This window comes from Poecilia mexicana, unplaced genomic scaffold, assembly GCF_051168715.1.
Source record: "Poecilia mexicana isolate PSO_F unplaced genomic scaffold, ASM5116871v1 scaffold_7, whole genome shotgun sequence".
NCBI lineage: Eukaryota > Metazoa > Chordata > Actinopteri > Cyprinodontiformes > Poeciliidae > Poecilia > Poecilia mexicana.
In genome coordinates, this window is record NW_028263376.1 from 2,738,979 (window position 1) to 2,766,260 (window position 27,282).

General features: G+C 38.4%; 1 protein-coding gene across 1 annotated transcript in view; it reads right to left on the reverse strand.

Moving 5' to 3' along the window:
- Positions 1-27,282, reverse strand: part of itchb (itchy E3 ubiquitin protein ligase b) — a 58,535-nt gene that overhangs the window by 22,842 nt on the left and 8,411 nt on the right. Inside the window, exons 3-9 of the mRNA XM_088006878.1 lie at positions 24,106-24,247; positions 22,632-22,756; positions 18,321-18,455; positions 18,171-18,219; positions 17,426-17,595; positions 556-787; positions 126-221 (exon numbers count right to left, since the gene is read on the reverse strand). Of these exons, the coding sequence (XP_087863004.1) occupies positions 126-221; positions 556-787; positions 17,426-17,595; positions 18,171-18,219; positions 18,321-18,455; positions 22,632-22,756; positions 24,106-24,247 (949 nt within the window). The remainder of the gene's footprint in view (positions 1-125; positions 222-555; positions 788-17,425; positions 17,596-18,170; positions 18,220-18,320; positions 18,456-22,631; positions 22,757-24,105; positions 24,248-27,282) is intronic.

Below are 27,282 nucleotides of genomic sequence, written 5' to 3' on the forward strand. Positions count from 1 at the left end.
CTTTTCCCTCAACTGTGAACCTATGCAAGCTGACTTTGTAGAGATATTAAAAATAAGAACTGTAATTACTGCAATACTGGTATATCCATATTTAAAGCCATCAGTCATGAGAAAAGAAGTTGTACCCAGGGGGGAGCGGCTCAGGACGTTCCCATGTTGTTCTCTTTTCAATGTGATCCACGTAATACAACCGGCCATTCTGATCCACTCTCTGCTCCCATCTATAGGACAAAAGTGAAAAAATAAATAAATCACACATACAAGACAGCATTTAAAAAGGCACACATTTCCCATAATTCGTGTGTGGCAAACCTATGTTAAAAGTTTAAGCTTTTCTTCCTGAAAAACAACTACATCACAACAGTCTGAAGAAAACATCCAATGGTTTCAGAAATTAATATTTATGCCCTAAATTGATCTAGATTACTGGTTTGAATACAAAATACAGCACCATTTCCTAAAGTTGTCTCACTGAATGACTCATTAACTTCTCTTCCTGTATTTTCTGCTGATACAGCTTTTTCGTGCGGCGCAGACTGCAACATAAGAACCGACCCAGGGGGCAATGGTCCAACATTGGCGTATGGTGTTCTGGGAGGGAGAGAAGGCGTGGTCGGCTGTCTGGTCGCTGTGCCTCCGGCTGTGGAGGCGGGCATGGAGCTCCTATTTGAGGACGTCAATGGGCTCGAGTCCGGAGCAGATGAGGGCCCCGGGGTCCGCACCGGTGTATCAGAGGCTGCCTGGCCCTGGCTAGCCTCTGTGGGAGCCATGACATTGGTAGAAGATGCTGAGGGGGAAAAAGAACAAAAAAAAAAAAAATGTTACTATAGAGCAGAGGTTCCCAAACTGTGGGGCGCGCCCCCTAGGGGGACGCCGTGCCATTGCAGGGGGGAACGAGAAGCGGTATGGATGAATAACCAAAAAAAAAAAAAAGAACAGGGGCGGAGCTTAGATCACCGGTAAGCAGCATGCAGACGAAAAAAGGGAGAAAAGGGAAAGAAGCTGTTCGAATTCATTTAACTTGCTGTTTGCAGTTTGTTGTCTCTTTCCTTTGATGTGTGTGTGTGGAAATGCAAGTAATGTTAGAAGTTAAGGACATTGTTTATTTAGCAGAGTATTTAAGTTTTTACCCTTAATTGATAGCATGCTTTGTTCACGTGTGCACTTTAAGAGCTACACAGCGTGGGTTTTTTGTGTCGTGTATTTATTTAAAAATGGATGTTTGTAACCTTAATATTGCAGTTATTTACTAAGTGTGATATAACTTCAGTCATTTTATTTAGGCATTATTCAGACACTGATGCTGTATTATTTATCTTTTCTAGAACCACACAGTTACATCAAATTAAGAAATAAATAGCAAGTGCAAGTTAAACCCACTGGAGTGCCACTCTGCCTTTCTTTGGAGTTCTAACCGGACTCAACACCATGATCTGAACATTTCCACTAGCGAGTTGCAGTCTGTACCTTTAAAGTATAACAGTGAGTTGGGGGGTGCTGTGGCTGTGGCACGACCCATGTATTGAGGCCTTAGTCCTCGTGGCGGTGGTCGCAGGTTCGATTCCCGGCCTGGTAACATTTGCCGCATGTATTCCCCCTCTCTCATTACCCTCTTTCCTGTCTACCTACATTCAAATAAAGGCCACTAGAGCCAACAAAACCTTTATTAAAAAAAAAGGTATAACAGTGAGTCTCTAAGAATCTTCCTCACTACCCTTCCCGCCCAGGGAATCCACAGGGGGGGCATAGAATATGTTTGGAAACCACTGGGGGGGCCCAGGAGAAAAAGTTTGGGAAGCACTGCTATAAAGTGACAAAAGCACCTCCAAAATGGCAGCTGTTGTGGTGCGGTCATTGTCTGCAGAAATCAGGATCCATCAACGTGGGGAGCTGGAGCCAAGCCCAAGCATAACTAAGGCTGTTTTTGCATCCAATAGTCCAAAAGACTCTAACATTTGTTTCATTTTCATATGGTGCGGTTTGCTTTCACTGCACTCAGTCAAATGATCCAAACTGCTTAAACAAGCTGTTCCCCCTCTTGCCTGTGGTGGCGCTTGTTGAGAAAATAAATTTAAAATAAGCTAGTTTTAAAACTTAACATGTCTTGATACAAATTGCCTAAATTGTGGTTTTAAAGTCAATAATGTATTCTGGCCTACTGATCTTTATGTTACCTGTAAGTTACAGCAGACGGTTTGCTAGGATCATTTGAATTGCCTTTTGTCTGTGTGGGAAAACAATACAGTAGAAGTTCTAGCTTTTCACACTCATCAGTGAAAAGCCGTAAACACGGCAGGAGTTTCTGGCTTCAGACAAAGGGTCAGAGCTAGCTCCTGGTTGGATGAGGAAAGATGCGCCTTATTTGAATAAATTAAAGATAAGAATACGCCTTCACTATAAAACTTTCTACACAGAAGTAACAAATTAGATTTTGCTCTTGCAACTTCTCCAAAGACGTCTTTGCTTTGCGTTCGTCTTTTCCATCTTTTGTCTTTTTCTCTCAGGTAAATTCATGCGTCGTTTGTGCTCTGAGGTTTCTGATGTTATGTGATGTGCTTTTCTGGTGATGGTATGCATCTGTCTTGAATAAATGCTGATTATTGTGACGCTGTTATCTCTGTGTGATCTCAGTCTTTGCGCACAGCATTTTTCTGAACCCGGGCATAAGAGGATTTAACAAGTCAAAAGGTTTTTAAAGTTCAAGAATTTTTCCTCTCTTAATTAGGGACTCGTCCGATTCTGAACAAGTGCTGTGCGATTGACGCTGGGACCGCAGTGAGCGACTTTGAGCTCCGTTTTGTCCACGATACAGGTGCGTCTCCTGATGCGAGTTTGATTTCTCTTTGACGCGCTGGTTTGTGGCTTCGACCGGATCTTTGGTTTCATTGCAGAGAAACGATTGTGTGATTTTTCTTTTTTGGATGTTAGCATATAGGACTTTTATTTTTACCATGGTGCAGTGTTGTGGTACTCGAGATCGGTCTTGGTCTCGAGACCGGTCTTAAGACCGTGTTCTGATGGTCTCGGTCTAGTCTCGGACTCAACCGCATTTGGTCTCGGTCTTGTCTCGGTCTCGGGCTCTGAGGACTCGGCATTTTATTTCAAGACCAGTCGAGACCGCAACTGTGAAAATATCACTAAACGTGCAGCATACTGTCCAGTTTATTTGTTAACATCTTTGTTTTCAGTGGATGCAAAACGCACCAATTAAAATCCAAGCAACTACGTGTTTCTCCCCCTCCCCCTCCCCACCTTTCACTCGCACGCGGCGCTCCAGGACATGCGCAGTGGTTTTCTCTCAGCGGCAGAAAATGTTTGTCTAATCGTCAGTAATATAATAGCGCTGCATAAATAGTAAGAAATCCGATGGCCAGAGCTAACTCAGCAGCGCTTCGCTTTCAGAGACGATGGGGACAACGTCTAACTATTTTCGTCACTTAGAAAAGTAGCTCAAAGAAGGTAAGCTCCGTTAACGTGATGTTAGCAAAGCTAGCTGTACAGAGACACATAAGAATTTGTGATGAAAAAAAGTCACTCACTGCCTGAATTATTGTGCGGAGATGTTGACTGACTTGTCGCATATATAGGACAACGCTATGTCCAAAAGTCTGCAATATAGTGATGTGACATTCAGAAACAGTCGATTCTTCTCCACGGCTCTTTATTTATTAGATAGGACTGGAGTGTCACTCACTGAGAGCCGTTGTTCTATCAGATTACCGTATGCTGTCAGAATAGCAAACATGCAGTGAGTACCATGCCAGCGCATTAAGAAGTCCGACCGTCAGAGGAGTTGTCAGTTCACCATATGCAGCAAGTTATGACGAAAATAAGTCATTAAATTGTTTTCAATGATAACTATATAGATATACATGTGTTGTCATGGTTGCAAAGTGTATTTAAAGCAGGTCTGGCTGCAGCTGGAGTCAGCTACAACACACGCCCGTGTAAAACTCACTTAACCGCTAAGTCAGGATGCCATACAACTGTTAACAGATCTACGTCATGATTCTATGTTCCTAGCATACATGCAGTGAGTACCATGCCAGTGCATGCGCCTTAAGAAGTCCGACCGTCAGTGGAGTTGTCAGTTCAGCATATGCAACAAGTTATGACGAAAATAAGTCATTAAATTGTTTATAATATGACATAATATGATAACTAGATAGATATACATGCGTTGTCGTGGTTTCAAAGTGTATTTAAAGCAGGTCTGGGTGCAGCTGGATGCCATACAACTGTTAATAACCAAGTGTATGATGATCTACGTCATGATTCTATGTTGCTGATTAAATAAAATCATATGGTAATGACAGCGTATGCATGTCTGAGCTAAGCGTACGACTATCTGACAACATATGCTGATCTGACAGAACACCGTGAGTTCGTGTTAAGCGTATGACGATCTGACCTGACAGAACACCCGTTCTTTGTTCTTGTAATGCTCTGTGTACACTGCATCATTATTTAATTATGTACATTGATATTTAAATTAACAAATAACTAAAACACAAGAACGAAAGAGCACGCAGAGCATGCACATTGCTCTTTGTTTTTGTTCAAAGTGGCAGCTGTAATGTCTGCCATGGTGTCAGACTACCTGGCTTCATGTACTGGGAGAGAGAGTGAAAACAGTCACGATGAGCGCCTTCTGTTTAGTTACTTCTTGCTTGTTGCTCCTTGGTCAGTGTTCATAGTTGAGCGTTATTTACCGTCAGGGCATTGCCTCAATTGCTATGTTTAATGGTGCAACAGTGGTGGATTCTTATATGAGCAATATGGGCAAATTCCCAGGGTGTTATGTTTTTAGGGACGGCACGAGACCATCACACATTGTAACACAGAAATGGAATATTTAATATTGGTAAAATGTATTAAGTATTTAATATCTAGGTGTTTTTATGGGAATATGGATCTTTCAGATTATTCTGAGAAGCAATTTCGATCATATTTTACATTTTATTGTGTCATGTAGCACGGGCCGCTGGTCTTGGTCTTGACTCGGTCTCGACTTTCCTCGGTCTTGGTCTTGACTTGGTCTCGGACCCTAAAAGTCTTGGTCTTGTCTCGGTCTCGATACACACTGGTCTTGGTCTTGTCTTGGTCTCGGGTTAGGTGGTCTTGAACACAACACTGCCATGGTGAGTGGTGCGTTATTGTAGGAACAGGCTTGTATCAGCCTGAGAGTTTGATCCACTCTAAAGGGACACGTTATTCGGATTTGGCGGAGTGCTGTTCGGATTTGGCACAGGTTGTACTGCTTCATTATGTTTGGGGTTGTGGTTTGAAGAGTACGTTAAATTGAAGGGTCGGTCCCCCTCGAGTTCTGCACTCGACTCGGAAGGACTGGAACAATTTTGGGTGTGAAATCCACCTGTGACGACTAGCGTTACGAAGGGACAAGAGTGAGGCCCACACGTTTGTTATTTTATGACACCGGTGTCTGTAGGGATTTCTTTTGTCTGAATGAGTTTACTGTTTGAGTCTTTGTGCGTCTCACTAACCTTTTTGTGTGTTTACTGTGAATTGTTTTTGATTGCGGCTGGATGTGAAGGTTTTTATTTTTTCACTGAGGGGCGGAAGGAGCAGTATGCAGCGCTACCCCTGCCGTTTTTGTGGTGAACTGGGACATTGGATCAAACAATGTCCCCATTAACTGCCAACATCTGCAGGAGAAGGTGTGTTAAACTCACCAGCACCACAACCTCCGAATGCTGCACTGATTCCATGGATGGTGAATGAGAATATTTTATGAAATGTTATTAAATGTTTTTGCTGTATGTTATGTGGCTAAATTTATGTTAACACATGGCCTGTTGGAGCAGATGGTTTCTGTGGGACATAGATTTCTTTTACAGATCTTGCAGTCTTGTTTCACAGCGGGGAGACCGAGTGACCATTCTATTTGCATTTTGGGAGTTCTTCAGTTCTGTTAACACTGACATTTGCAGCTCACTCTTTCAGGATTCTTGGATTTTGATGTGAATTTCTTTTAGAACTGTGTTTTATGTTGAAATGGAAAGTACAAACTGAGATTTATAAAGATTTTTATTTTCTCAGCAGGGGACATGTAAGGTGTCAGTTCCAGGCTGGAGCACTGGAATGATGTCATTGCTTGTTTTTTTATAATATTGTAACATTTACAATCACTTCAATTCCTAGGTTTCCTGACACAGGATGGAACACCCTCACTGATTGGAACAAGGGAACAAAAACGAGAACATATGGATGGTTTTTCTGTTTGACAGTGTTTTTTTACACTGTGAATGTAGGATATGATGTGTTAAAAAACTAATGACTGAATTTGTTTCTTGTAGGAGGATCTCCAACTTGGACATTACAGGATTCATGATTTGTGCTTTTCATATTACATGACCACATGAACGGTTTATAGGAGATTCCAACGAAGGGTCTGATTAATGGTAGCCGTTTTATAACTCATGCTTATCTTGAAATAAGGCATGGTCTTATGACAATTGTGTTTAAAACTTTCTACAGGATGATTTTTGGTTTGAAATTTGGGGAAATATGTGGTAAATGGAATCAGTACAAATTGGAAAGTAAAATTTCTTTATTTCACATGTTTGAGTGTGACGGAAAATTACAGGTGAACATGGGGATCTTTTCAGTTGCTGTAGGTGAATTACACTAAATGTGTTTGCCCAATGTTTCTGGAGAATTGGAAGGTATATTTCTTACATTATAGGTCAACTAATGTAAAGATACCTTCAAATACTCAGAATAGTGTCGTCTTCCTGTTCTTACGAGAGTGTTGGGGGAGTATCACACCTCACTTCGTTTGGTCAGCTTGATCTGGGGCAACATCCTGCATCTTACAATGGGGTGTTAATGAGTCTGAGTGCGAATGAGAGACTGGATTTGTATGCAAATGGCCTTTGATGGGTTTTCAGGAAGCGCTTTGTAAATATGACATCACTTTAGAGAGTAGCTGTGTGATATTTTTCTTATTTTAAACTATTTAAGGACAGTGAAGGTTTTGCTTCATAAATTTACTTTTACTACTGCTTTACGGACAATTTTACAGTGATAATGATTGCATATTTTGGTATCACAATCCGATTTGAAGCAGAGTCATCTGCTTGTGCCGTACAACAGAGGCAGCACAACTTCGGCCTTGGCTTGCAGCAGATAGAATTAGTGATTAAGAGACTGTCTCATCCACTTTGGCATTTTATTTTATACCAACACTAACTGAATTAACTGTTGGTTTATTTGGCACATGGATGCCTTGCTCGGTAGTAACTAATTGGACGTGTTGAAATTTTAGAGAACAATGGGGAAAGTTCTCCTATTTTGGTTTTCCAGCTCTAAATTGTTTTTCTTTTGGAAATAAGAAAAACAGGGGGATATAATAAAGATAAGTTATTACTGATAGAACTTTGAAATTTGAAACATCTCAGTCTATTTTGAATATTGGATGGATGATTTGGATAAATGGTGGAACATGTTACAATATTTTAGTTTTTCAGCAAATTATTGTATAACAGTGACAGATTCCAAATTGTTATCAAAATGATAATTTTATATCAACAGGGGGAGAAGGAGAAATAGACACTAATTTCTGGTCAATTTATAGATACGGTTAATTGTAAATTTGTTAATCAATAATTTTTATTTTTTCATTCAACAGTAGTGAATTATGGATTTATTTAGGTGGAAAGCCTTCCTGCTTGACTAAAATATGGTGTCTGTGAGAGAGAAGCTCTTACTAAATTTAAATTAGTAATTCAAATTGAACGGTTTCAAACAAAATCTATGCCATGTTTATTTACATTTAAAATTGTTGATAGATTTCTGCATCACTGCTGATTTTTAATTATATACAGTTGGGTGTAAATTGTTAATTTTGAGGAAAATTTTGGTTAAAACTGCTATGAAATTAAATAAAATGTGAATAACTTCTGACATTTTAAACATGAAATAGAAGCTGTTTTGAAGATCTCAGTATTACAGTAATGGTTTTGTTTTAATCTAAATTTTGAAATAGGACTTTGTCTTGAAGCATGGGACAATGACAAGGATGTTTGGCATTTAGTAGAACAATATGAAATTCATAATTATTTGACAAAGTGCAATTGAATCACAACTTTTAAAGTGTTGGTACTAGGACATTCTAGATTTTGTTCTGGTTCTTTAATGAGTTTGTGAGGTTGTGATTTTAAAATTCGTAGTTGATATCTGGCACAAGCGGAGTGAATGTCATCGAGGTACTGACATTTATTGATTCAAACAGTAAGTGACCTTACTTCATTAGTTCTGCCACATTTGGTTGTGAAACGTCTTGCTTAATTCTATTTTTCTTGTCTGTACAGAGTTTGGGTTGTGAAGCGAGAGGAATGGTGGAGTGCTCTGTGGAGACTTAACATAACAGAGAAGTGAAAATTCATTTGAGTGAGCAAACTTGGCATAGACTTTTGTTGAATTTTTTAGTTAACTTGCATCATTTTTCTCTGGCAGTTCTGCTCTTGGAGGTTGAAGTCAGTCTCGGGGGTGGGTTTCTGAGGCTTGGCACCATGCTGGAAGGTGTGAGATGATGGTGTCGCTTGGCATCTGGCTTCGGGTGTCTGCTGTTGCTTTAAGCCAAGACATAGCTGCCCACAGTGCTGCAACTACGAACTGTGCCGGACTGACAATTGGAAGGGTCAACACCTCCTATATTTTAACTGAGGTCGGTGAAGATTACCTGCCGTTTCCTGTTACTTGGGTCACGCTGATGCTTACAGGACCCAGGGATGGATGTGCTCTCTGACTGTTATTGATGAAGCATGCTTCAGCTGGATTCGGCAGGAGGTCGCACTTCAAGGATCAAAGACATCCTGACGGGGGATGGAGTACGTTGGGTGGAAACCCTCCTTTGTTCTGCATTTTCTCCCCCACAAACACTGCTGTCAAGAGCTGACCTCAGTTCAAGAAGGGGACATTGCATCCCCTGTGCTCTACGGATGTTTGGTCTGATCCGGGTGTTTTTACACTATGGACTCTGCACAGTTCACGATGGGCAAGTTAAGATGTCAAGCTGCAGCTCAGCAGATCTGTTTGTCTGGTTGCCTGGTAGTCCTGGATTCTCCACCTCAGTCCTCTGACCCAACCTTTGGTGTGTTTTGGCCTCCGAGTTGCAAACCACTGCCAGTTCCCGGTTTAAATTGCTAATATTTCCCTATTGTTTTCCAAATTTATCTCGTATTGAGTAGGATGCCTGCTTTTTATTTTTTTTTCTAACCTGATTTATCACAGGGCATACTACATTTACTGGGTTGACTGCCTCATATTCTTCTCTCTTGACATACTGATCTTTGGTAAACCATCTCAAACGTTTTATGATTGCAAGACATGTGGTATAGCTTCCTGCATTTCTCGGAAATGCCTTAACTTCCTTCATGATTCACTCTGTCTCACATAATTTAAATTTGTTTCCCCTTTCAGCCTGAGAAGAATGGGGAATAACTATTCTAACTTTAATTATTAGAATTACATATTTTTTCTTAACCATACCTGAAATGCATTGTGTGCTACACTTCAACTACTAAGGAAGATTATCTAAATTTTATTTGGCTCATATTACAGTGGCTACCATTCAGTGGAAACTAAATTTAAATGAAATTTAAAATTAAGGTGCTAAAGTGGATTGATTAGTGTCTATAGAGCATACTGAGCTACTGGCACCAAGTTCTGTGTTGATTTCAAAATTGTATCAAATATAAAACTTTTTGATTGAGGTGTGCAGATTGTAACAGCATCTGGGACACCATGTTTGAATTACATCCAGCTGTGTTATATGATGCTAAAGTTAGCTGTGATAGATTTCATCTCAATGAGTTGTATGGGATTTTTATTGCATTCTATGACAGAACATATGTTCCGTTATAGAAACAGAGGGAAATGAATGGAATTGATCTAATAAGCACATTTTTAGTTTGGATTCCTTTACTTTTTGGCATAAAAAGAGGTTACTGAAGTTGAATCAAAATTCATTAAATATGAGCTAACTATTTGGACATGGAATAACAAATTTATAAATTGAATACACTAAATTTTATATTACCTGTCAAATAGTTTATACAAAACAGGGTTTCCTAAAACAGGGAAGGTGATCGTTGGATTGTTGCATCTCTCTTCATACGATTTAAAATAAGTTGTTTAACTAAGACATCCAGGAAGGTCTAAACTAAATATTTACATCATTTAATAAACTTAGCTGTATCAAATTTCTCCCCAAAACTGAAAATGCATTGATAATTGATAAACACTATAAAAAGGGTAATTCATTATCCAATTAAATATTTTATAAATAGGTTTTCAAAAGAATAAATGGATCAAAGGTAAAAATGGTTGAAATTTTGGGATTTAAAATTAATTGGAATTGGATTGGAATAAAATAAGTCATTTTTGATATTTAGTGACACGGTTAACTTTATTCTTGTAAAACAGGCTGATCATTCTTTAAGGTTTTAAAATGACAAGAAAATATGATGATTCAAATTAAATTGGTCTATATTGGAGATTTACAAATCAGCAATTATGGAACCGCTTCTAAAATACAGTTACGTTTTGGGTTCAGCATAATGGGAAACATTTATTTCTCGTGTAGGGCTTATATTTAAAAAGAGGGTCAAAAGATTGACAAAATACAGTTCTAAATGAGCAGCTTCTTAAAATGTTAAGTTTACTGATTTATAATGCAAAAGGAAAATTACTGGAAGAGAGTCAATATAAGGAAATAAATGATAATTAGGAATAAAGTTTTAAAGAGAAATAAGTAAAACTAAGAGCTTCCTTCCTGATAAAATAAAATAACTATTGAAATAAGATTTGATGACAAGAACAATATATGACTTAAAACAATAAGGAATAATTAGAGTATTAATTAATAAATCAGTGCAAATAAAATATTAATTCAAACTGGAAGGAATGACTTATTTTATTTTAAAATACATTAAGGAGCTCTAGATGGGTGACAGACTCTGTTCCAGTATGGTGACCAGCTGATGCCCCCATCAAACATCCAAGGACCACAACCTGGTGTAACTGCGAACCTTCAGCCCTGACCGGAGGACGACCTCACACCTAGATGTTAATCAGGATTTCTTTCATTCTATTATGCTTTTGATGTCATCAAATTGGAAAAGAGGGGACAGCCTCTTTGTTAAACTCAAATTGTGGGCACAATAAATCCTAAAAAGGTGAGCATCCATTACTCAGTTGATGACCCCGAGTTCAAAACTATAAGGAAAAAGAGCTGCTGGAGACGAGAGGATCATCTTTGTTATTTTTCCTATTACCAAGTTTTCATCTTTTGCCTACGACTTGCCAACGAACTCATCTTACTTCAAGGAGCATCAAGGAACACAGAGACACAAAATGATTATTGTGGAAAAAAAAAATTGTACAAAACTATTCAACTGGAGGTTTATTGATAGATTGTAAGTCTTATATATGCAGTATATTGCATCTAACTTGCTCATTTATTTCATGGATAATTTTGGACAAATGTTTATGCAACATCCTATTTGTATCAGGAATACTTGATTGACTTTTCTAAAATATCATTTTAAGTATAACATTAAGATTTGTGGTAAGGTTTCTGTTAAGCATTGATAAATTTATGCATTTTTAAATCATTTTTCTGGTAAGATATGACTATGGGCTAGATAATTTTGAACATTTATTTTAGGATTTTAATCCTTTGTATGATTTTGCTGTCTGATTTGGTCTGATTTTATTTGCAATGAATATGCCAACATTTTAACAACAAATGTTATGTAGAAGGTTGCATGCAAAAGAGGGGCTTAATTTTCCAGCTATAATATGGTGTTTCTGAATTTAGGCTTATTCTATCGCATAGCATATTTTAAATTTATATTTTAGAGTGTAATCTCTATTAAGAGATTAAAAGAGGGAATTGTTGAGAAAATAAATTTAAAATAAGCTAGTTTTAAAACTTAACATGTCTTGATTCAAATGGCCTAAATTGTGGTTTTGAAATCAGTAACGTATTCTGTCCTATTGACCTTTATGTTACCTGTAAGTTGCAGCAGATGGTTTGCTAGGATCGTTTGAATTGCCTTTTGTCTGTGTGGGAAAACAATACAGTAGAAGTTCTAGCTTTTCACACTCATCTATGAGATTCTGTGAGCAATTAGATTTTGCTCTTGCAACTTCTCCAAAGACGTCTTTGCTTTTTGTTTGTCGTTTCCATCTTTTGTCTTTTTCTCTCAGGTAAATTCATGTGTTGTTTGTGCTCTGAGGTTTCTGATGTTATGTGATGTGCTTTTCTGGTGATAGTATGCATCTGTCTTGAATAAATGCTGATTATTGTGACGCCGTTATCTCTGTGTGATCTCAGTCTTTGCGAACAGCATTTTTCTGAACCCGGGCATAAGAAAGGATTTAACGAGTCAAAAGGTTTTTAAAGTTCAAGAATTTTTCCTCTCTTAACACGCTGCACCAAGAACCGCTGAAGGAAATGACATGAAAACATCAGAAGAAGACACTGAGCGCAACTCTTTTTCATTAAATGCAAAGAGAATTGGAGTGGCCTCAAGAGTTTAGCAGTTGTCGGATTTCTCTTTTGTCTTTGTAGGAAGACCAGGAGCCATTTCTCCCACTAGTGCAGTGGTTCTCAAATAGTAGGGGGCGCGGTGCGATACCTGGTGGGGGCGCGTGTGACTCTGGGGAACAGGCTTTTTTTGGGGGGCCGTACAGTATAAAGCGTAATTGCGCATCCACTACAGTAGGCGGCAGTGGCGCTGTCATTGTTACTTCTGTCACGTTTGCGACAGTGCAACATTTTACGACTTACAAGACAACAGGTTTGCCTTGGTTAGCAGTGTTGAGTCAACAGAAATAACTGCGTTATTCTGTTGAATAACGGAGGCTAGAAAGCCTCCGTTATTCAACATAAAAACCCCCAACATGAAAAAGTTTTTAACAGGGATGAAAAGAAAAGCGGAGAGAGACAAAGATAATGAGACAAAAGAAAGTCACCCGAAAGCTAAGACGAGGAAATACGACGATTTAGCGCTTGGCTTCACTGTCACTACAGTTGGAGAAGAGGAAAGACCGGTGTGTTTGCTGTGTCTAATAATGCTCGCACCAGACAGCATGAAGCCAGATAAATTAGCACGTCACTTAAATACGTTACACTCCAATCACGCTGATAAGCCGCTAGAGTTTTTTCAGCGAAAACGTGCTGAATATTCTGAATATTCAGTCATCCCGCTTTGTGAAGGCTACTTCAGTAAACCATCGAGCGCTGTTAGAATCATATAAGGTGGCGTACCAAATTGTGCAGTGCAAAAAGCCCCACACCACAGCAGAGGAGCTGATGCTGCCTGCAGCATTAGACATGGTCTCTGTCATGTTGGACAACGCCAGTGCAGCAAAACTAAAAACTATTCCTCTGTCCAATGACACCGTCGCCAGACGTATAGATGACATTGCTAACGATCTTCAAGAACAGCTGGTAGAAAAGACAAACGTTTTGCCTTACAATTTGATGAAGCAACTGACAGCAACAAAGACTGTTTATTGCTTATGTACGTTTTGACTTGTCAAACTCCCTGTGTGAGGATCTACTTTTTTGTAAATGTGTCAGAGACAGAGCCACAGCTGAAGAGCTATTCAAAATTCTGGACTCCTTTTTGACTGAGAATGAGCTAAAGTGGGAGAACTGCATTGGTGTTTGCAGTGATGGTGCACAAACCATGGCAGGGAAGAGAAAAGGACTTGGGGCACTCATCAAGACAGGCCTCACCTCATGCTGAGTGGACACACTGTATTATACAGAGAAGCACTTGCATCCAGGCAACTTTCCCCTGAATTAAGTGAGGTTATGACTGACATCATAGGTGTAGTCAATTTTATAAAGACCAGACCACTAAAAACAAGAGTCTTCTCTGCCATCTGTGAGGAGATGGGAGCTGAACATCAAGCTGTGCTCCATCACAGTGAAGCAAGGTGGTTGTCACGAGGAAAAGTCTTGTCCCGAGTTTTTGAGCTCAGAGAGCAAATAGTGTTTTTGGAGCAGGAGCACAAGTATGAAGTGGCAAAAAAAATTTTGTGATGAGAACTTCCTGGGAAAACTGGCCTACCTGAGTGACATATTTGGAAAGCCAAATGAACTGAATCTACAGCTTCAAGGGAAAGATAAACACCTCCCTCAGGTCACATACAAGATTAGCTCTTTCACCCAAAAGCTTGCAATGTGGGGCAGGCAACTTGATGAAGGAAACACCAATTCATTTGAGAACCTGCATGAATTTGTGGACACTAATGACTATGATGCTATCTCAGTGATTCCACACATTAAGCAGCATATTTCTTCACTGATTGGATTCTTTAAAAAGTACTTCCCTGAAAACAGTTCCCAGTATGACTGGGTGAGAGACCCTTTCAGTGCACCAGCTCCAACTGGTTTCAGCTCTGCAGAAGAGGAGCAGTTCATTGACATGACGTCTGACTCCACATTGAGACTGAGGTTCACATCACAGACACTCGGTGCATTCTGGCTGAGTGTAGAGAGGCAGTATCCACTCTTGGGGGAGAAAGCTATAAGCATTCTGCTTCCTTTTTCAACATCTTACCTTTGTGAGATTGGCTTCTCTGCTGTTGCTGCACTGAAGACCAAGTACAGGTCCCAGCTAAACATTGAGCAGGAGATGAGTTGCACTATCATGCTTCGAACCTCGCTTCGAAAAGCTGTGCACTGCAAAACGTGCTCATTGTAGCCATTAAACCCGACTTCCTCCTCATTTTGATCAAAAAAGAAAAAATGAGCACAAATTGTTTAATTCACTTTTGTTTTGTAGGTTCAAGTGTTTTATATATTGTGCTCCTGAGTTAATGTTGCTGAACTGAATATAAATTAGTTATTTTTTTAGTTTTTGTAGTTTATTAGTTATTATAATTATTAAATATTTATTGATTTGATTTAATTTAATTTTGCAATGGTGCAATTAGTTGGTCAAACATGTTTACAGTTTAAACAAGGATTTATTTATTTTTAATTTCAGGCATTGATCCACAAAATCTTTTCTGTTGCAGACTTAAAACACGATTTAATAGTTATTCTTTGTAAGTTTAACCATATGTCTTTTTTTCTTTTCTTTAATGTTAAGGATAGAATGTTATGCAGAGACTGATGGTCACGGTGGGGAGTGGGAGGCGCGAATAGTTTTCTTTTTGCTAGGGGGGGCGTAACAGAAAATAATTGAGAAGCACTGCATTAGTGCGAGACTCATGCGTTTGTTTTGGTTGTAACAAACACACATCTGCGGAAGAGGATTAGGGCCACTGGGGAAAAAAAAAAAAAAAAGTTCCGACTTTAATCTCAGGATTCTGAGAAAAAAGTCAGAATTCTGATTTTAATCTCAGAATTCTGAGATTAAAGTGAGATTTTTTTTTTCCCAGTGACCCTAATCCTCTTCCGTACACATCTGACAGATGAAGTGTTGTAGTTTCAACTGTTTGAAGACAGTAACGTTGTGATGAGGTTGTCCAGCTACAGTCATGCCAGGATGCCTATGCTAGTCAAAATTTTATGTCTGTATTTTTCACGTCTCAGTGGATAGAAATGGTTTAAACTGATAAAGCATTTGTTAAAAACACTGCTGAGTTTTGGCCCAACTCCCAGGTTACCCTCATGGTAAATGTTTGACGTTGACAGGATGTCATACTGTGTTGAATGGCAAACATTTGAACTTTGGCCCTTTAAAACTGCCTTAAACAGGTTCCCAAATATATGCCTTTGTAAAAGCCCATTTTAGATCAAACTTCCTCTGCGTTATGTAAACGGGTTCTGAACGCGATCAGCTGAAGGGGAGAGGTCAAAGTTCTCCCACCACAGCACTTGAGCCAGAGGTACTGGCAGAGCAGAACTACTTTATGATCCACCTGTGTTTGTCCAATCTGAAAACTACGTTGATCAGCAGAATCTGATGCAGATAAGTTAAGCTTGACACGCATCAACCCGGCTGGTTGTGGAAGCACCGATGAGATCAGAGGATTATAACGAGGCGTGGTGCAATGAAGCATAACAGATTTGTAACAATTATTGAAATTACTGCCAAAACAATATAGCAGATTTTTGCTAGTTATAATAATGTCACATTTACTTTTTCTTATTTTGATTTTTCACATTTGGACTTTTAGAAAATATAGAATTAACATTGCCAAGATTTACCATTTTGCTTGATGAGATAATTAAAATTTTTTGGCAGCCATCTACTTAACATGCCACTTGTAGATTGCAATAAACTGATAAAATAAGAATTGCTTTAGACCAGCGTTTCTCAATGAACCGATACTGCGTTCAGAGGACGGCAGGGGGAGCTGGCGGAAATTTTTACAAAAGTGGGGGCTTTTGTAAATGCCATGTGGCATTTACTGCCACATGGATGATACTCTGATGTCCCATTTTCCTGGAGGCAGCACAGAGCTGCACCACCAGAAACTCAGAAACATTGGAGAGAAGAAGAGTTATGATTGACATAGTTGGAGTTCTATCCATGTTTTTAATGTTGCAGAGCTCATTCTTTTTGCAAATAGATCAAAGTTTAAACTGGCATTGTTGTACATCTTTTATCTGGTCATTTTGTGCAATATTTAACAACTAGAAAATGGCACAGAACAAGAATATTTTTTCTACTCTGTTTGGCTGCTGTTAGGCCTACCAATTTTAAGTTGAATGTCCATTTATTGCATTTTTCTTAGATGCCTATAAAAATAATTTCTATTCCCATGGCTTTTTTTGTTTTCTGGGAAATTATTTTTGATCATAATGCCAGAAACAACCATAAAAATCTAAACATCAACAACAGTGATAGTAGTATTAATAATAAAATAATATTCAGTGCAAAGGAACCTACAAATTCTTTGATGGGGGGCGGTAAGTGACAGGGGAGCGCTGGCCCAAAAAAGGTTGAGAAACGCTGCTTTAGACAAAATATTTATCTAAAAACAAAAACTGCTAAATTTCCACATTCTAGATTTAGATTACAATCTAAAATATTCCATTAATATAATTAAACCCATGTCAAATTCTCATCAAAATTGTGTTCAAAATACAAATTCAATTACGCAAACAACTAACTAAACTTACCTTAATAAAACAACCAGAGCCACACAGTATGTCAAATCACAGGTGAGATTTAAGGCTACGTTCACACAGCAGGTCTTGAAACTCAAGTCAGTTTTTGCTGATATGATTTTTTTTTGTATCCTGGTCGTTCATATTACTAATTAAATGCAATGACAATCACACTTCTTTATGAAAGGTTTACAACCCCAAAGTATGTTGGACTATCAACATGCGTCAGCATTATGGTTATGTTTCATGGAGCGGGTAGATAATATCGGTAACCTGTTATATTGTGTAACTACAGTCTGGGGTGGGTTCATGTCCCACCTGGTGAAGAAGTTGGTCTGCGGGGCGTTGGGGGAGGAGGCCTGGAGGGTCTGGGTGGTCGGGCGGGCCGTCCTCCCACTGATGGAGACCCTTTGCTGCTCACCGTCCTCCGGGTGCTGGGAGAAGATCTGTGATCAGTGTCCACAGCTGGAGAGCTGTCTCGACTTGACCTGTCCAAAAAAAAAAAAAAAAACAGAACCAAAGTAAGACCAAATAAATCTAGGGATGCCCACCATCAACCAGTTTATTCACTCCATTTAACATAAATTTACAGATTCTCCTACAACTCTTCATATATACGAGTGAAAAAGGAGGAGGAAGAAGAGAAATGTTGTGTAAACCTGCCCCTCTCCCAATTACAAAATACATTTTCATGGTTGCATGCATTAAACTAAGTTGTAAATAGTTTATCATTCTCCTCATTAACTCAAAAGTGTATCATTTTATTTCCATAAAGTGTTTTGAAATATTTATAGTAGAGCATTTTACAACTCCTCATCCAAAATATTTATAATTTTACTCCATGCACCAAAATGCACATTTGCTTTAAAGCAGTATGCACAATTTTACTTTAGAAATCTTATTTCCTTCAGTTATTTCTGATACTTGCAATTAAGACAAAGAAATAAATTAAATTAATAAATTAATAGTCAATCTCTTTCCAACTTTAAACAAATAAATATCTTACTTTCAAGATATTTGACTGAATAAAATGATGTGCCACTAATAGGCCTTTATTATCTACCTTACGGCAGGATCTCCATTGTGCTGTAATGATTCTCCATTAGATGTACCTAATAAAAACAAAAAACAAATTTAAAATCTGCTGCCATACCATATAATCTGCACTGTTAATATGAATTGAAATGGTTTGATTTAAATCCAGGTTGCTCACTGTAGTGGTCGGCTTCTGCCGAGGCAAACATTTCTGGGTCCACCGTCATTCCGTCCAGACAGACAGACAGGTCTCCCACCACGTCTGAGTGCTCTCTGTCAGCGTGTAGCTGGAGTGACTGCACCACATCAGAAACTACAGACACAACACATCTGCATCTGAAATACACTGTAAAACCTTACCAATGCAAAATGGTGAGATGTGCAGATGAACAGCATAAATCACCATCACATCTGGACAACAGTTACACATGCAATATGTCAAATAAATGAGAGGAACAAGAAAATAAAGATTACTGGGCTGCTTCTGCCTAGGAGGATTCTTATTGTTGCAGGTTCAATCAGGAGCTTGTTTGTAAAGTACACAAAGAAGATGCATCATCTGGACTAAAAGCTATTCTGACAACTGAGTTTTTCTGCTTTGACATGGAACATCAATCGGTATGTAATTTGCACTACAAGTTAACCATCAGCACTGCTGGAATGAGTGTAGCTATGCAAAAACCCCGGTAGACTTCTCAATGACCAACATACCAGAAATGATGACTACAGCCTGAAATCTGCAAGAAATTCAAGCTGTTTTTATTGCATGTTTTTCCACTACTGGATTAGTTTCCAAAACTACTCAACTTGTCACCAATAGATGCAGCTGCAACATACTCCAAGCATGGACATAAGATCCAACTTCAGCTAGAAGCACATGGAAAAAGAACTATTTCAGAAAAACTGATGTGAATCTTTCACATTCCTTATGAACTACAGGTCCTCTACAAAAAAAATACCATATTGTGATAAAGTTAATCATTTTCCATAATGTAATGATAAAAATTAAACTGTCATATATTTTAGATTCATTGCACAGCAACTGAAATATTTCAGGTCTTTTATTGTTTTAATACTGATGATTTTGGCATACAGCTCATGAAAACCCAAAACTTCCATCTCAAAAAATTAGCATATCATGAAAAGGTTCTCTGAACGAGCAATTAACCTAATCATCTGAACCAACAAAGTAACTCTAAACACCTGCAAAAGATTCCTGAGGCTTTTAAAAACTCCCAGCCTGGTTCATTACTCAAAACCGCAATCATGGTTAAGACTACCGACCTGACTGCTGTCCAGAAGGCCATCATTGACACCCTCAAGCAAGAGGGTAAGACACAAAGAAATTTCTGAACGAATAGGCTGTTCCCAGAGTGCACCTCACTCTGGGAACAGGGTATCAAGGCACCTCAGTGGGAAGTCTGTGGGAAGGAAAAAGTGTGGCAGAAAACACTGCACAACGAGAAGAGGTGACCATACCCTGAGGAAGATTGTGGAGAAGGGCCGATTCCAGACCTTGGGGGACCTGTGGAAGCAGTGGACTGAGTCTGGAGTAGAAACATCCAAAGCCACCGTGCACAGGCGTGTGCAGGAAATGGGCTACAGGTGCCGCGCTCCCCAGGTCAAGCCACTTTTGAACCAGAAACAGCGGCAGAAGCGCCTGACCTGGGCTACAGAGAAGCAGCACTGGACTGTTGCTCAGTGGTCCAAAGTACTTTTTTTTGTATGAAAGCAAACTTTGCATGTCATTCGGAAATCAAGGTGCCAGAGTCTGGAGGAAGTCTGGGGAGAAGGAAATGTCAAAATGCCAGAAGACCACTGTCAAGTACCCACAGTCAGTGATGGTCTGGGGTGCCAGGTCAGCTGCAGGTGTTGGTCCACTGCGTTTTATCAAGGGCAGGGTCAATGCAGCTAGCCATCAGGAGATTTTGGAGCACTTCATGCTTCCATCTGCTGAAAAGCTTTATGGAGATGAAAATTTCATTTTTCAGCACTACCTGTGGTTTTGGCACTGTGGTTTTGGCTCACAGTGCCAAAACCACTGGTAAACGGTTTACTGACCATGGTATTACTGTGCTCAATTGGCCTGCCAACTCTCCTGACCTGAACCCCATAGAGAATCTGTGGGATATTGTGAAGAGAAAGTTGAGAGATCCAAGACCCAACACTTTGGATGAGCTTAAGGCCGCTATCGAAGCATCCTGGCCCTCCATAACACCTCAGCAGTGCCACAGGCTGATTGCCTCTATGCCACGCCACATTAAAGCAGTCATTTCTGCAAGAGGATTCCCGACCAAGTATTGATTGCATAACTGAACATAATTATTTGAAGTTTACTTTTTTGGTATTAAAGCACTTTTATTTGTCGGATGAAATATGCTAATTCTTTGAGATAGAAATTTTGGGTTTTCATGAGCTGTATGCCAAAATCATCAGTATTAAAACGATAAAAGACCCTTAATATTTCAGTTGGTGTGCAATGAATCTAAAATATATTAGTTTAATTTTTATCATTACATTATGGAAAATAATGAACTTTATCACAATATGCTAATTTTTTTTAGAAGGACCTGTATGCAGTTTAGTTTCACATACTAGAGCCAAGCATTTTGCTACAAACTGATAAAAAATTCTGTTTATGCAATCTGATGCTCTCAAATGCTCCAAAAAGCTTTGCAGGCCTTAGAAAACAAAGCACATCAACACTGAAAAAGTATTCAGAAACCTTCAGCTTTTGCATATTCTATCAAGTTTTTCACTAATACACCTGCAAAATAATACCTCATTTTGATTAGGTTAGTCGACATTAAAATAGTTTTTATAAACTGAATCTGAAAAATTTGGTATGCTTTTGTATTTTGACCCTTATTGCTACCAAACAGTTTTGAGGTGCAAATCTTTTGAGGTGCATCTCCAGCAGCTTTGAAATTTTACAGCGGACATCTTTGTCCATTCTTCTTAGCAAAACATCTCCAGGTCAGTCAGGTTGGATACAAAGGATGTGTGAACTAGACCTGTGGCAATAAGCAATAAATCAATAAACCACATAAATGAAAACAAGCTCAATAATTTCCATTCACATGATCATCCAGTCTAGTGCTTTGGCCCAACTATATCGGTTTTGAAGGACAGTTTTGTTTGCAGAGACTTCATAACTCATTTTATTTGTCGTTTCTGTTTATTTTAGATATTTAAAATGTCTTCCAGTTGCAGTGTTAATATTTATTAGACTTTAAAGTTTATTGATCTTTGAGAATATGTTCTTGCACTATTATGCCATTACTTGAAAATGGTCACAAAAACAATATTATCGTTTATCACAATAACTTCTGGGTCAATTTATCGCCCAGCAATATTTTGACAGGCCGAGTGTGAACATCACTATTCAAAGGTTTCAAGTTTCACTATCAGATTTCATTGAGATTTAGGTGTGGACTCTAACACAAGTATGCTTAATTTCTCAAGTCTATTGACATGCGCCTGCATGTTTCAGACACATCTCTGTCTGCAACAGCAGAGTTGCTTCCTCAGGTGTGTAGAACTCTGGTGGTCCGTTTACCTGCCTCGAAGCTTCGTTAAATTATATTTTATTATTTAGCGCACCATGTTCCGGCTGGGTTATTACTTGCGTTGCACAGTGCTCTCACTTCCGCCTGAGTTGTTGACGAAAGCTAAGTGTTAGCAGCATAACGTCCAGCTTTCAAGTTTGGCCTGGGAGGATTTTATTGAGTCATGATTATGTTCAGGTTTTTGTCATTTTTCGGGGAACCTATAAGCATCCTTAAAATGACTGGCGCAATGCCTGGAGCTTTTCTCCTCCTGGAACTGCTGCCTTGTGGCCGGTTCAAAGCGAACAGTGGGTGAAAGTGTATTTATACAGGCGAGCGGATATTAACACTGCGGGCAGCTGCGCATTAAATAATTAACGCAAGTTTAGCTTTACGGACGAACCAAAAAATTAATTTCACATCACCCCGGTCGCAACAAATAGGTGGCGGAGCTCGTCGTGGCGGCACGTAGCTGGTAGATGAGTTTCTGTGTGCAACAAACTAAGAAGTCAAATCACATCGCTAACATGAACACAAAAGCTATAAATGTCTGGGCAAGATGAGAGTTCATCTGTTAGACTGACTGAGACGAGAACATAAAACACAAAGCTGGAGTATTGACATTATTTTTATAAGTGTATTTGTGAGCCTGCCTCTATTATTAAATTGAATATAATTTCAGATTTTTGTATAACTTTTCTTCAGGTTAACTTAGAAAGTGAGCTATTATTGTTACAGGTTAATTTGCTAAACTACAAAAAAGTAATTGTTAGAGAAGCTCAAATGCAAAAAATTGGATTGATGTTGATATCCGATATTAACTCTGCTGTTATGCTAGATTTAAAAATGTTTTATTTTACCCAATTAATCGTAAGAATAATCGATAGATTACTCAACTACTAAAATATTTGTTTACAACAGCCCTAATTCCAACTACTCACTTTTCATGTTGTTGGACTTGAGAGTCTCGCTGATGTCCAGCATGGCCATACCTAAAAACACGTCTGCCTTCAAGGTCTGGTGGCTCCACACACGAAACACGAGTTTGCTGAATGGAGTCACAATCCTGTTGAGGCAAAATGTTTTAATAAATCCAGAAACAAAGCTTCTGCTTTTTAGAGACCCTCAGAGTCCTTGTATCATTTTCTTTATTATAAAAATAAATTTTTATAGCATACGGGATACTTGGTCTGCACAAATGTATCGATACTAGGCTTCAGGTAAAACATATTGCAGGTGATTTACCTGGATCATCAAAAACATCTACATACATGTTCCTCTGGCTAATAGACTATTCAAGGACATAGAGCGTCTATAATTATCACCATGACAGCTGTTTGACCAGCACCAGGAAAATAAATTGTGAATATATGGCTCCAATTACCTCCCTTAGAACATACATGCTTCTGTTGTCAAGGCTCTAAAAGAAACTGTAGAAGAGCTCTTTAATATAATGAAAAATTGAGGCCTGTTTGGCACCATGTATTGTTTAAATGCTAAGGCTAGACATGCAAAAAAAAAAAAAAAAAACATTGTGACAGAGTGTGTCTATTTGTAATATAAAGAGCCCAACATTTTCAAAATCCTTTTAAAACATAAAAAAATAAAGTTTAATAGGAATTTATGTCAAGTATGTCTACAGTGGATTGGACATCTCATGGTTTTAAATCCTTTTCCCACTTAAATCATTCAGTAATAAAGTGGAACTGTGATGCTTTGGTCTGAATTCCTCATTATCACTCCAGTCCTTTTCATTCCTGTTCTGAGGTTTTTCTGAGAGAAACTCATTTCGGTGCCGTCCCTTTAAATGCAAACAGTGCATTTCTAGCCCCGCCCACCTCCAGGTCACAAAGCGTTTCACTCCACCCCTCTCAGCCATTTTTTGTAGTTTGTTAGTAGAGATGCGATTAAAGTTTTTTCCCCATAAAGATTTTTGTTCCCAAGAAGTTGTCTGCTATAGTTAAAGCTGTGCTTTGTTTTTCATAACAAAGTTGTCATTACTCTCCTGCAAAGAAACATGCGAGAGGACTTTACTCCAGCAGCAGAAGAAAGCGGCACTAAAATTTCCATAAAACTTTCTGAGCTCATAGTTTTGTTTTAGAAAAAAAAACTAATCCAAAGAAAATTGCTGTTTTTCAGTCAACCCTGGAAATAGATTAATAATAGTTTTCAAGAACTGCAGACTTGTTTTCAGAAACACCTGATTGGTAACATTTAAGCCTTCAAGGAGAGTAATGCGAAAGGCATTACTTACGCATTACTCCTAAGCTGCCTTATGCAGCTTTAGCACTGCATCCTAAAGCTGAGTAAATCCAAAACATAACGTGCCAATTTTTGCCTGACTAGTCACTGAAGTGAAGTCCTGGTAATATCTGTGAAACAATGTCACATGAGTCTTCAGTTATGCTGACTTACACAGTGAGTGGCTGTTTCCATTTGGGACTGTGAGTGCTGTTGCATTTCTCAGTTTTCTTGGATTGCCCGTCGACCGTCACTTCCACATAAGGACTGGGAGCAAACCAGTTCTTCTTGTTTTCTTTCAGTTTTGCTGATAGCACTGAAACAGATAGAGGAGGCATCATATAACAGAGTCACTAGCAGGAAATGTAAATAAAAAAGGATAAGAAACTAAAAGGAGAAAGCAAACGCAACCAATCTGAGAGTGAAAAATTGAAACATGGAGTTATATTTTGTGGTATAAATTTTTATCTTAATCAATGCATTCGCCACTATTGTAGTGTATCTGTGGGGTTGTGTTGGGATGCAGGTGTCAAAATGCATCAGTTTGTTATTCATATAGAGTGAGGGAGGTTTTGCAGTAAGCAAAACAAACTGTTGGGTTTAAAGACGTGTGGAAACTCTAATGCAAAAAAAGACTTTCTTGTATCTTTTATTGCAGGAATAAAACCTCACATTGAAAACATTAATAAGGAGGAAAAAACTCCTTTTCAGACAGAATTTCTTTTGACACCGGTGTTGCAATTATTAGTTGTTCCCACAAAACAAATATTATTAATTTCCCTAAATTAGTCCAAGTGTAGAGGATATTTTAATTACACTGCAAACAATTCTATTATCATTATATATTCTATTTGGTTTAGAGTTTAGTGTAAATGTCTTAGTACACTTGAAATGTGACAAAGCAAACTTACAAGTAACTTTTCAGCAAGATGTAAGGTCTCGTTTTAAGTCAATACATTTTTAATATTGAGAAAAAAAGTACTTGTTTTCAAGACATTTTTCTCATGTTACAAGTTAAATAATCTGCCAGTGAAACTGGAACTTTTTCATCAATATTAAGGAATTATTGACAACCTCTTCTAACTTGTTTAAGTTTTGCAAGTTAGTTTAATCCCATTTCAAATGTATTAAGGTATTTGCACTAGAATCTAGGCAAAGTACTTGGTAAGATTTTATGTTTTTACAGTGTAATGTACCCTGGGTAAAAATGACACAGAGGAGCCTTTCATTTCCTATTCAAAACAGGAGACATAAATGAGCATACTATTTAAGTAAACCAGACATGCGTTAGTCTTCATAAATCAGGAAATGGATCATTTTAACCTGTGCATATCTACAGTAAGAGCAGTAAAGAAAACAAAAAAAAAAAAAAAAAAAACTAACAAAATGATGACCAAAGATTAACTTGCACAAGTGTGAAGTTTGCTGTACTCCAACAACTACAATACAGACATGTAGAAGTACCTGGACATTACTCAGAATAATAATTAGTGCTGACATTATAGTCTATACCAGTGTTTCTCAACCTTTTTTGGGCCAGCGCCCCCCTAGCCCTTATCCAGGTCCCTCACCGCCCCCCACCAAAACATTTGCAGGCTACTTTGCACTGACCATTATTTTATCATTAATATTACTATCACTATTGTAGATGTTTTGATTTTTATGTTTGTTTCTGTATTTATCATCAAAAATAATTCCCCAGAGAACAAAAAAGTAATGGGAATAGAAATAATTTTCACAGGCGTCTACCAAAAATGCAATGAACATTCATCTTAAAATCTGTAGGCCTAACAGCAACCAATCAGAGTGGAAAAAATATTCTTATTTTGTGCCATTTTCTAGTTGTTAAATATTCCACAAAATGATCAGATAAAAGATGTACAACATGCCAGTTTAAACTTTGATCTATTTGCAAAATGACTGAGCTCTGCAACATTGAAACATGGATAGAACCGTAACTACATTAATCATAGCTCTTCTTCTCTTCAGTGTTTGTCAGTTTCTGGTGGCGCAGCTCTGTGCTGCCTTCAGGAGAATGGGACATCAGAGCATCATCCATAAAATTTCACCCACATGGTATTTAGTGTGCAATCCAGAGCTTTCAGTGGAAAAACAAAAGTTCCAGGTCCTTTAATGCCATAGAAATATGAGACAGAAACATGGATTATATATTTATATAGACCTGTCTATTGATTTATAGATTAATAGTTTTACTGGACAGAAATGACAAAGAACAAATCTGGTTCTTAATCAAATCTAATTAAAAACATGAATAAGTGATAAGTTATTTACTGTTATGATCTGTAAGATATATTTATTCTCAGTACTAGATATGGTCTCAACAAACCCATGACATTTCAACATTATTTTACGACAACATTACTATTTTATCTGGAAATAGTGTGTTTATTCTTGCCATAAAGTCCTCTGTATTAATTATTGATCAAAAAGTCTTGCCATACCAGTTTATTCCTCTGTATTTACTTTAGATTCTAAGTTTATTCTTGCATTTTCTTCTTCATTCATTTCCATTTAGTTTCCTTTGATTAGTATTATCCTCTCTTGGTTTATTGCTATGTCCGCTTTAGTTTATTTCCTGTTGCTAATTTATTTTATCATTTATTGACGTTCACCATCAGTAATCTTCACTCATCACCTGCTGCGCTGTCTAATCATCATGTGTTGATTTTTCACTGTTCAGCGTCGGATTCTCTGTTTTTATGCCATAATTCACATCTAGTTCGTCGCTTCGTTTTATGTCCCGCTTCTCCTGTTTCAGAGTTTTGCAAAATGTGCGCGTCTTTTTTTTTTAACCCCCTAATGTGCAGGGCGGTCGGGAAACGCATCGATGGGGAAAAGGCAGACTGACCTTTTAAAACAACGGAAACAATTTCGGTATTCTGATTATTGAAATGTAAAAGTGCTGTGTTGTTCCATCACGCCCAGTTTCATACCGGACCACTTACAGCTCCGGTGTTATCGCTATAAAATGAACGCTCTCTATCGTGGTGTCACCATGGAGGGATTTCTTTATTTAAATGGGTTCATTTTTCAGAGGGGTACAAAGTGAGGTGATTTTAGCTACCAGGAGAACGGAGCTGCACCAAGAAGCTAACAGAAGCTACAAACACTGAATAGAAGAAGAGCTGCCATGTATATTGTTGCAGCCAAGCATGGTTTAATGTTACACAATACAGTTTTACCAAGTTGCTCAAAGTCTAAACTGGTATTGTTGTGCATATAAGGTGTAAAGTTTACCTTCTACCAAACGCCCCCCAAAGGCATCCCAAACGCCCCCCAAAGGCATCCCAAACGCCCCCCTTTTGTAAAAATGTCCGCCAGCGCTCCCTG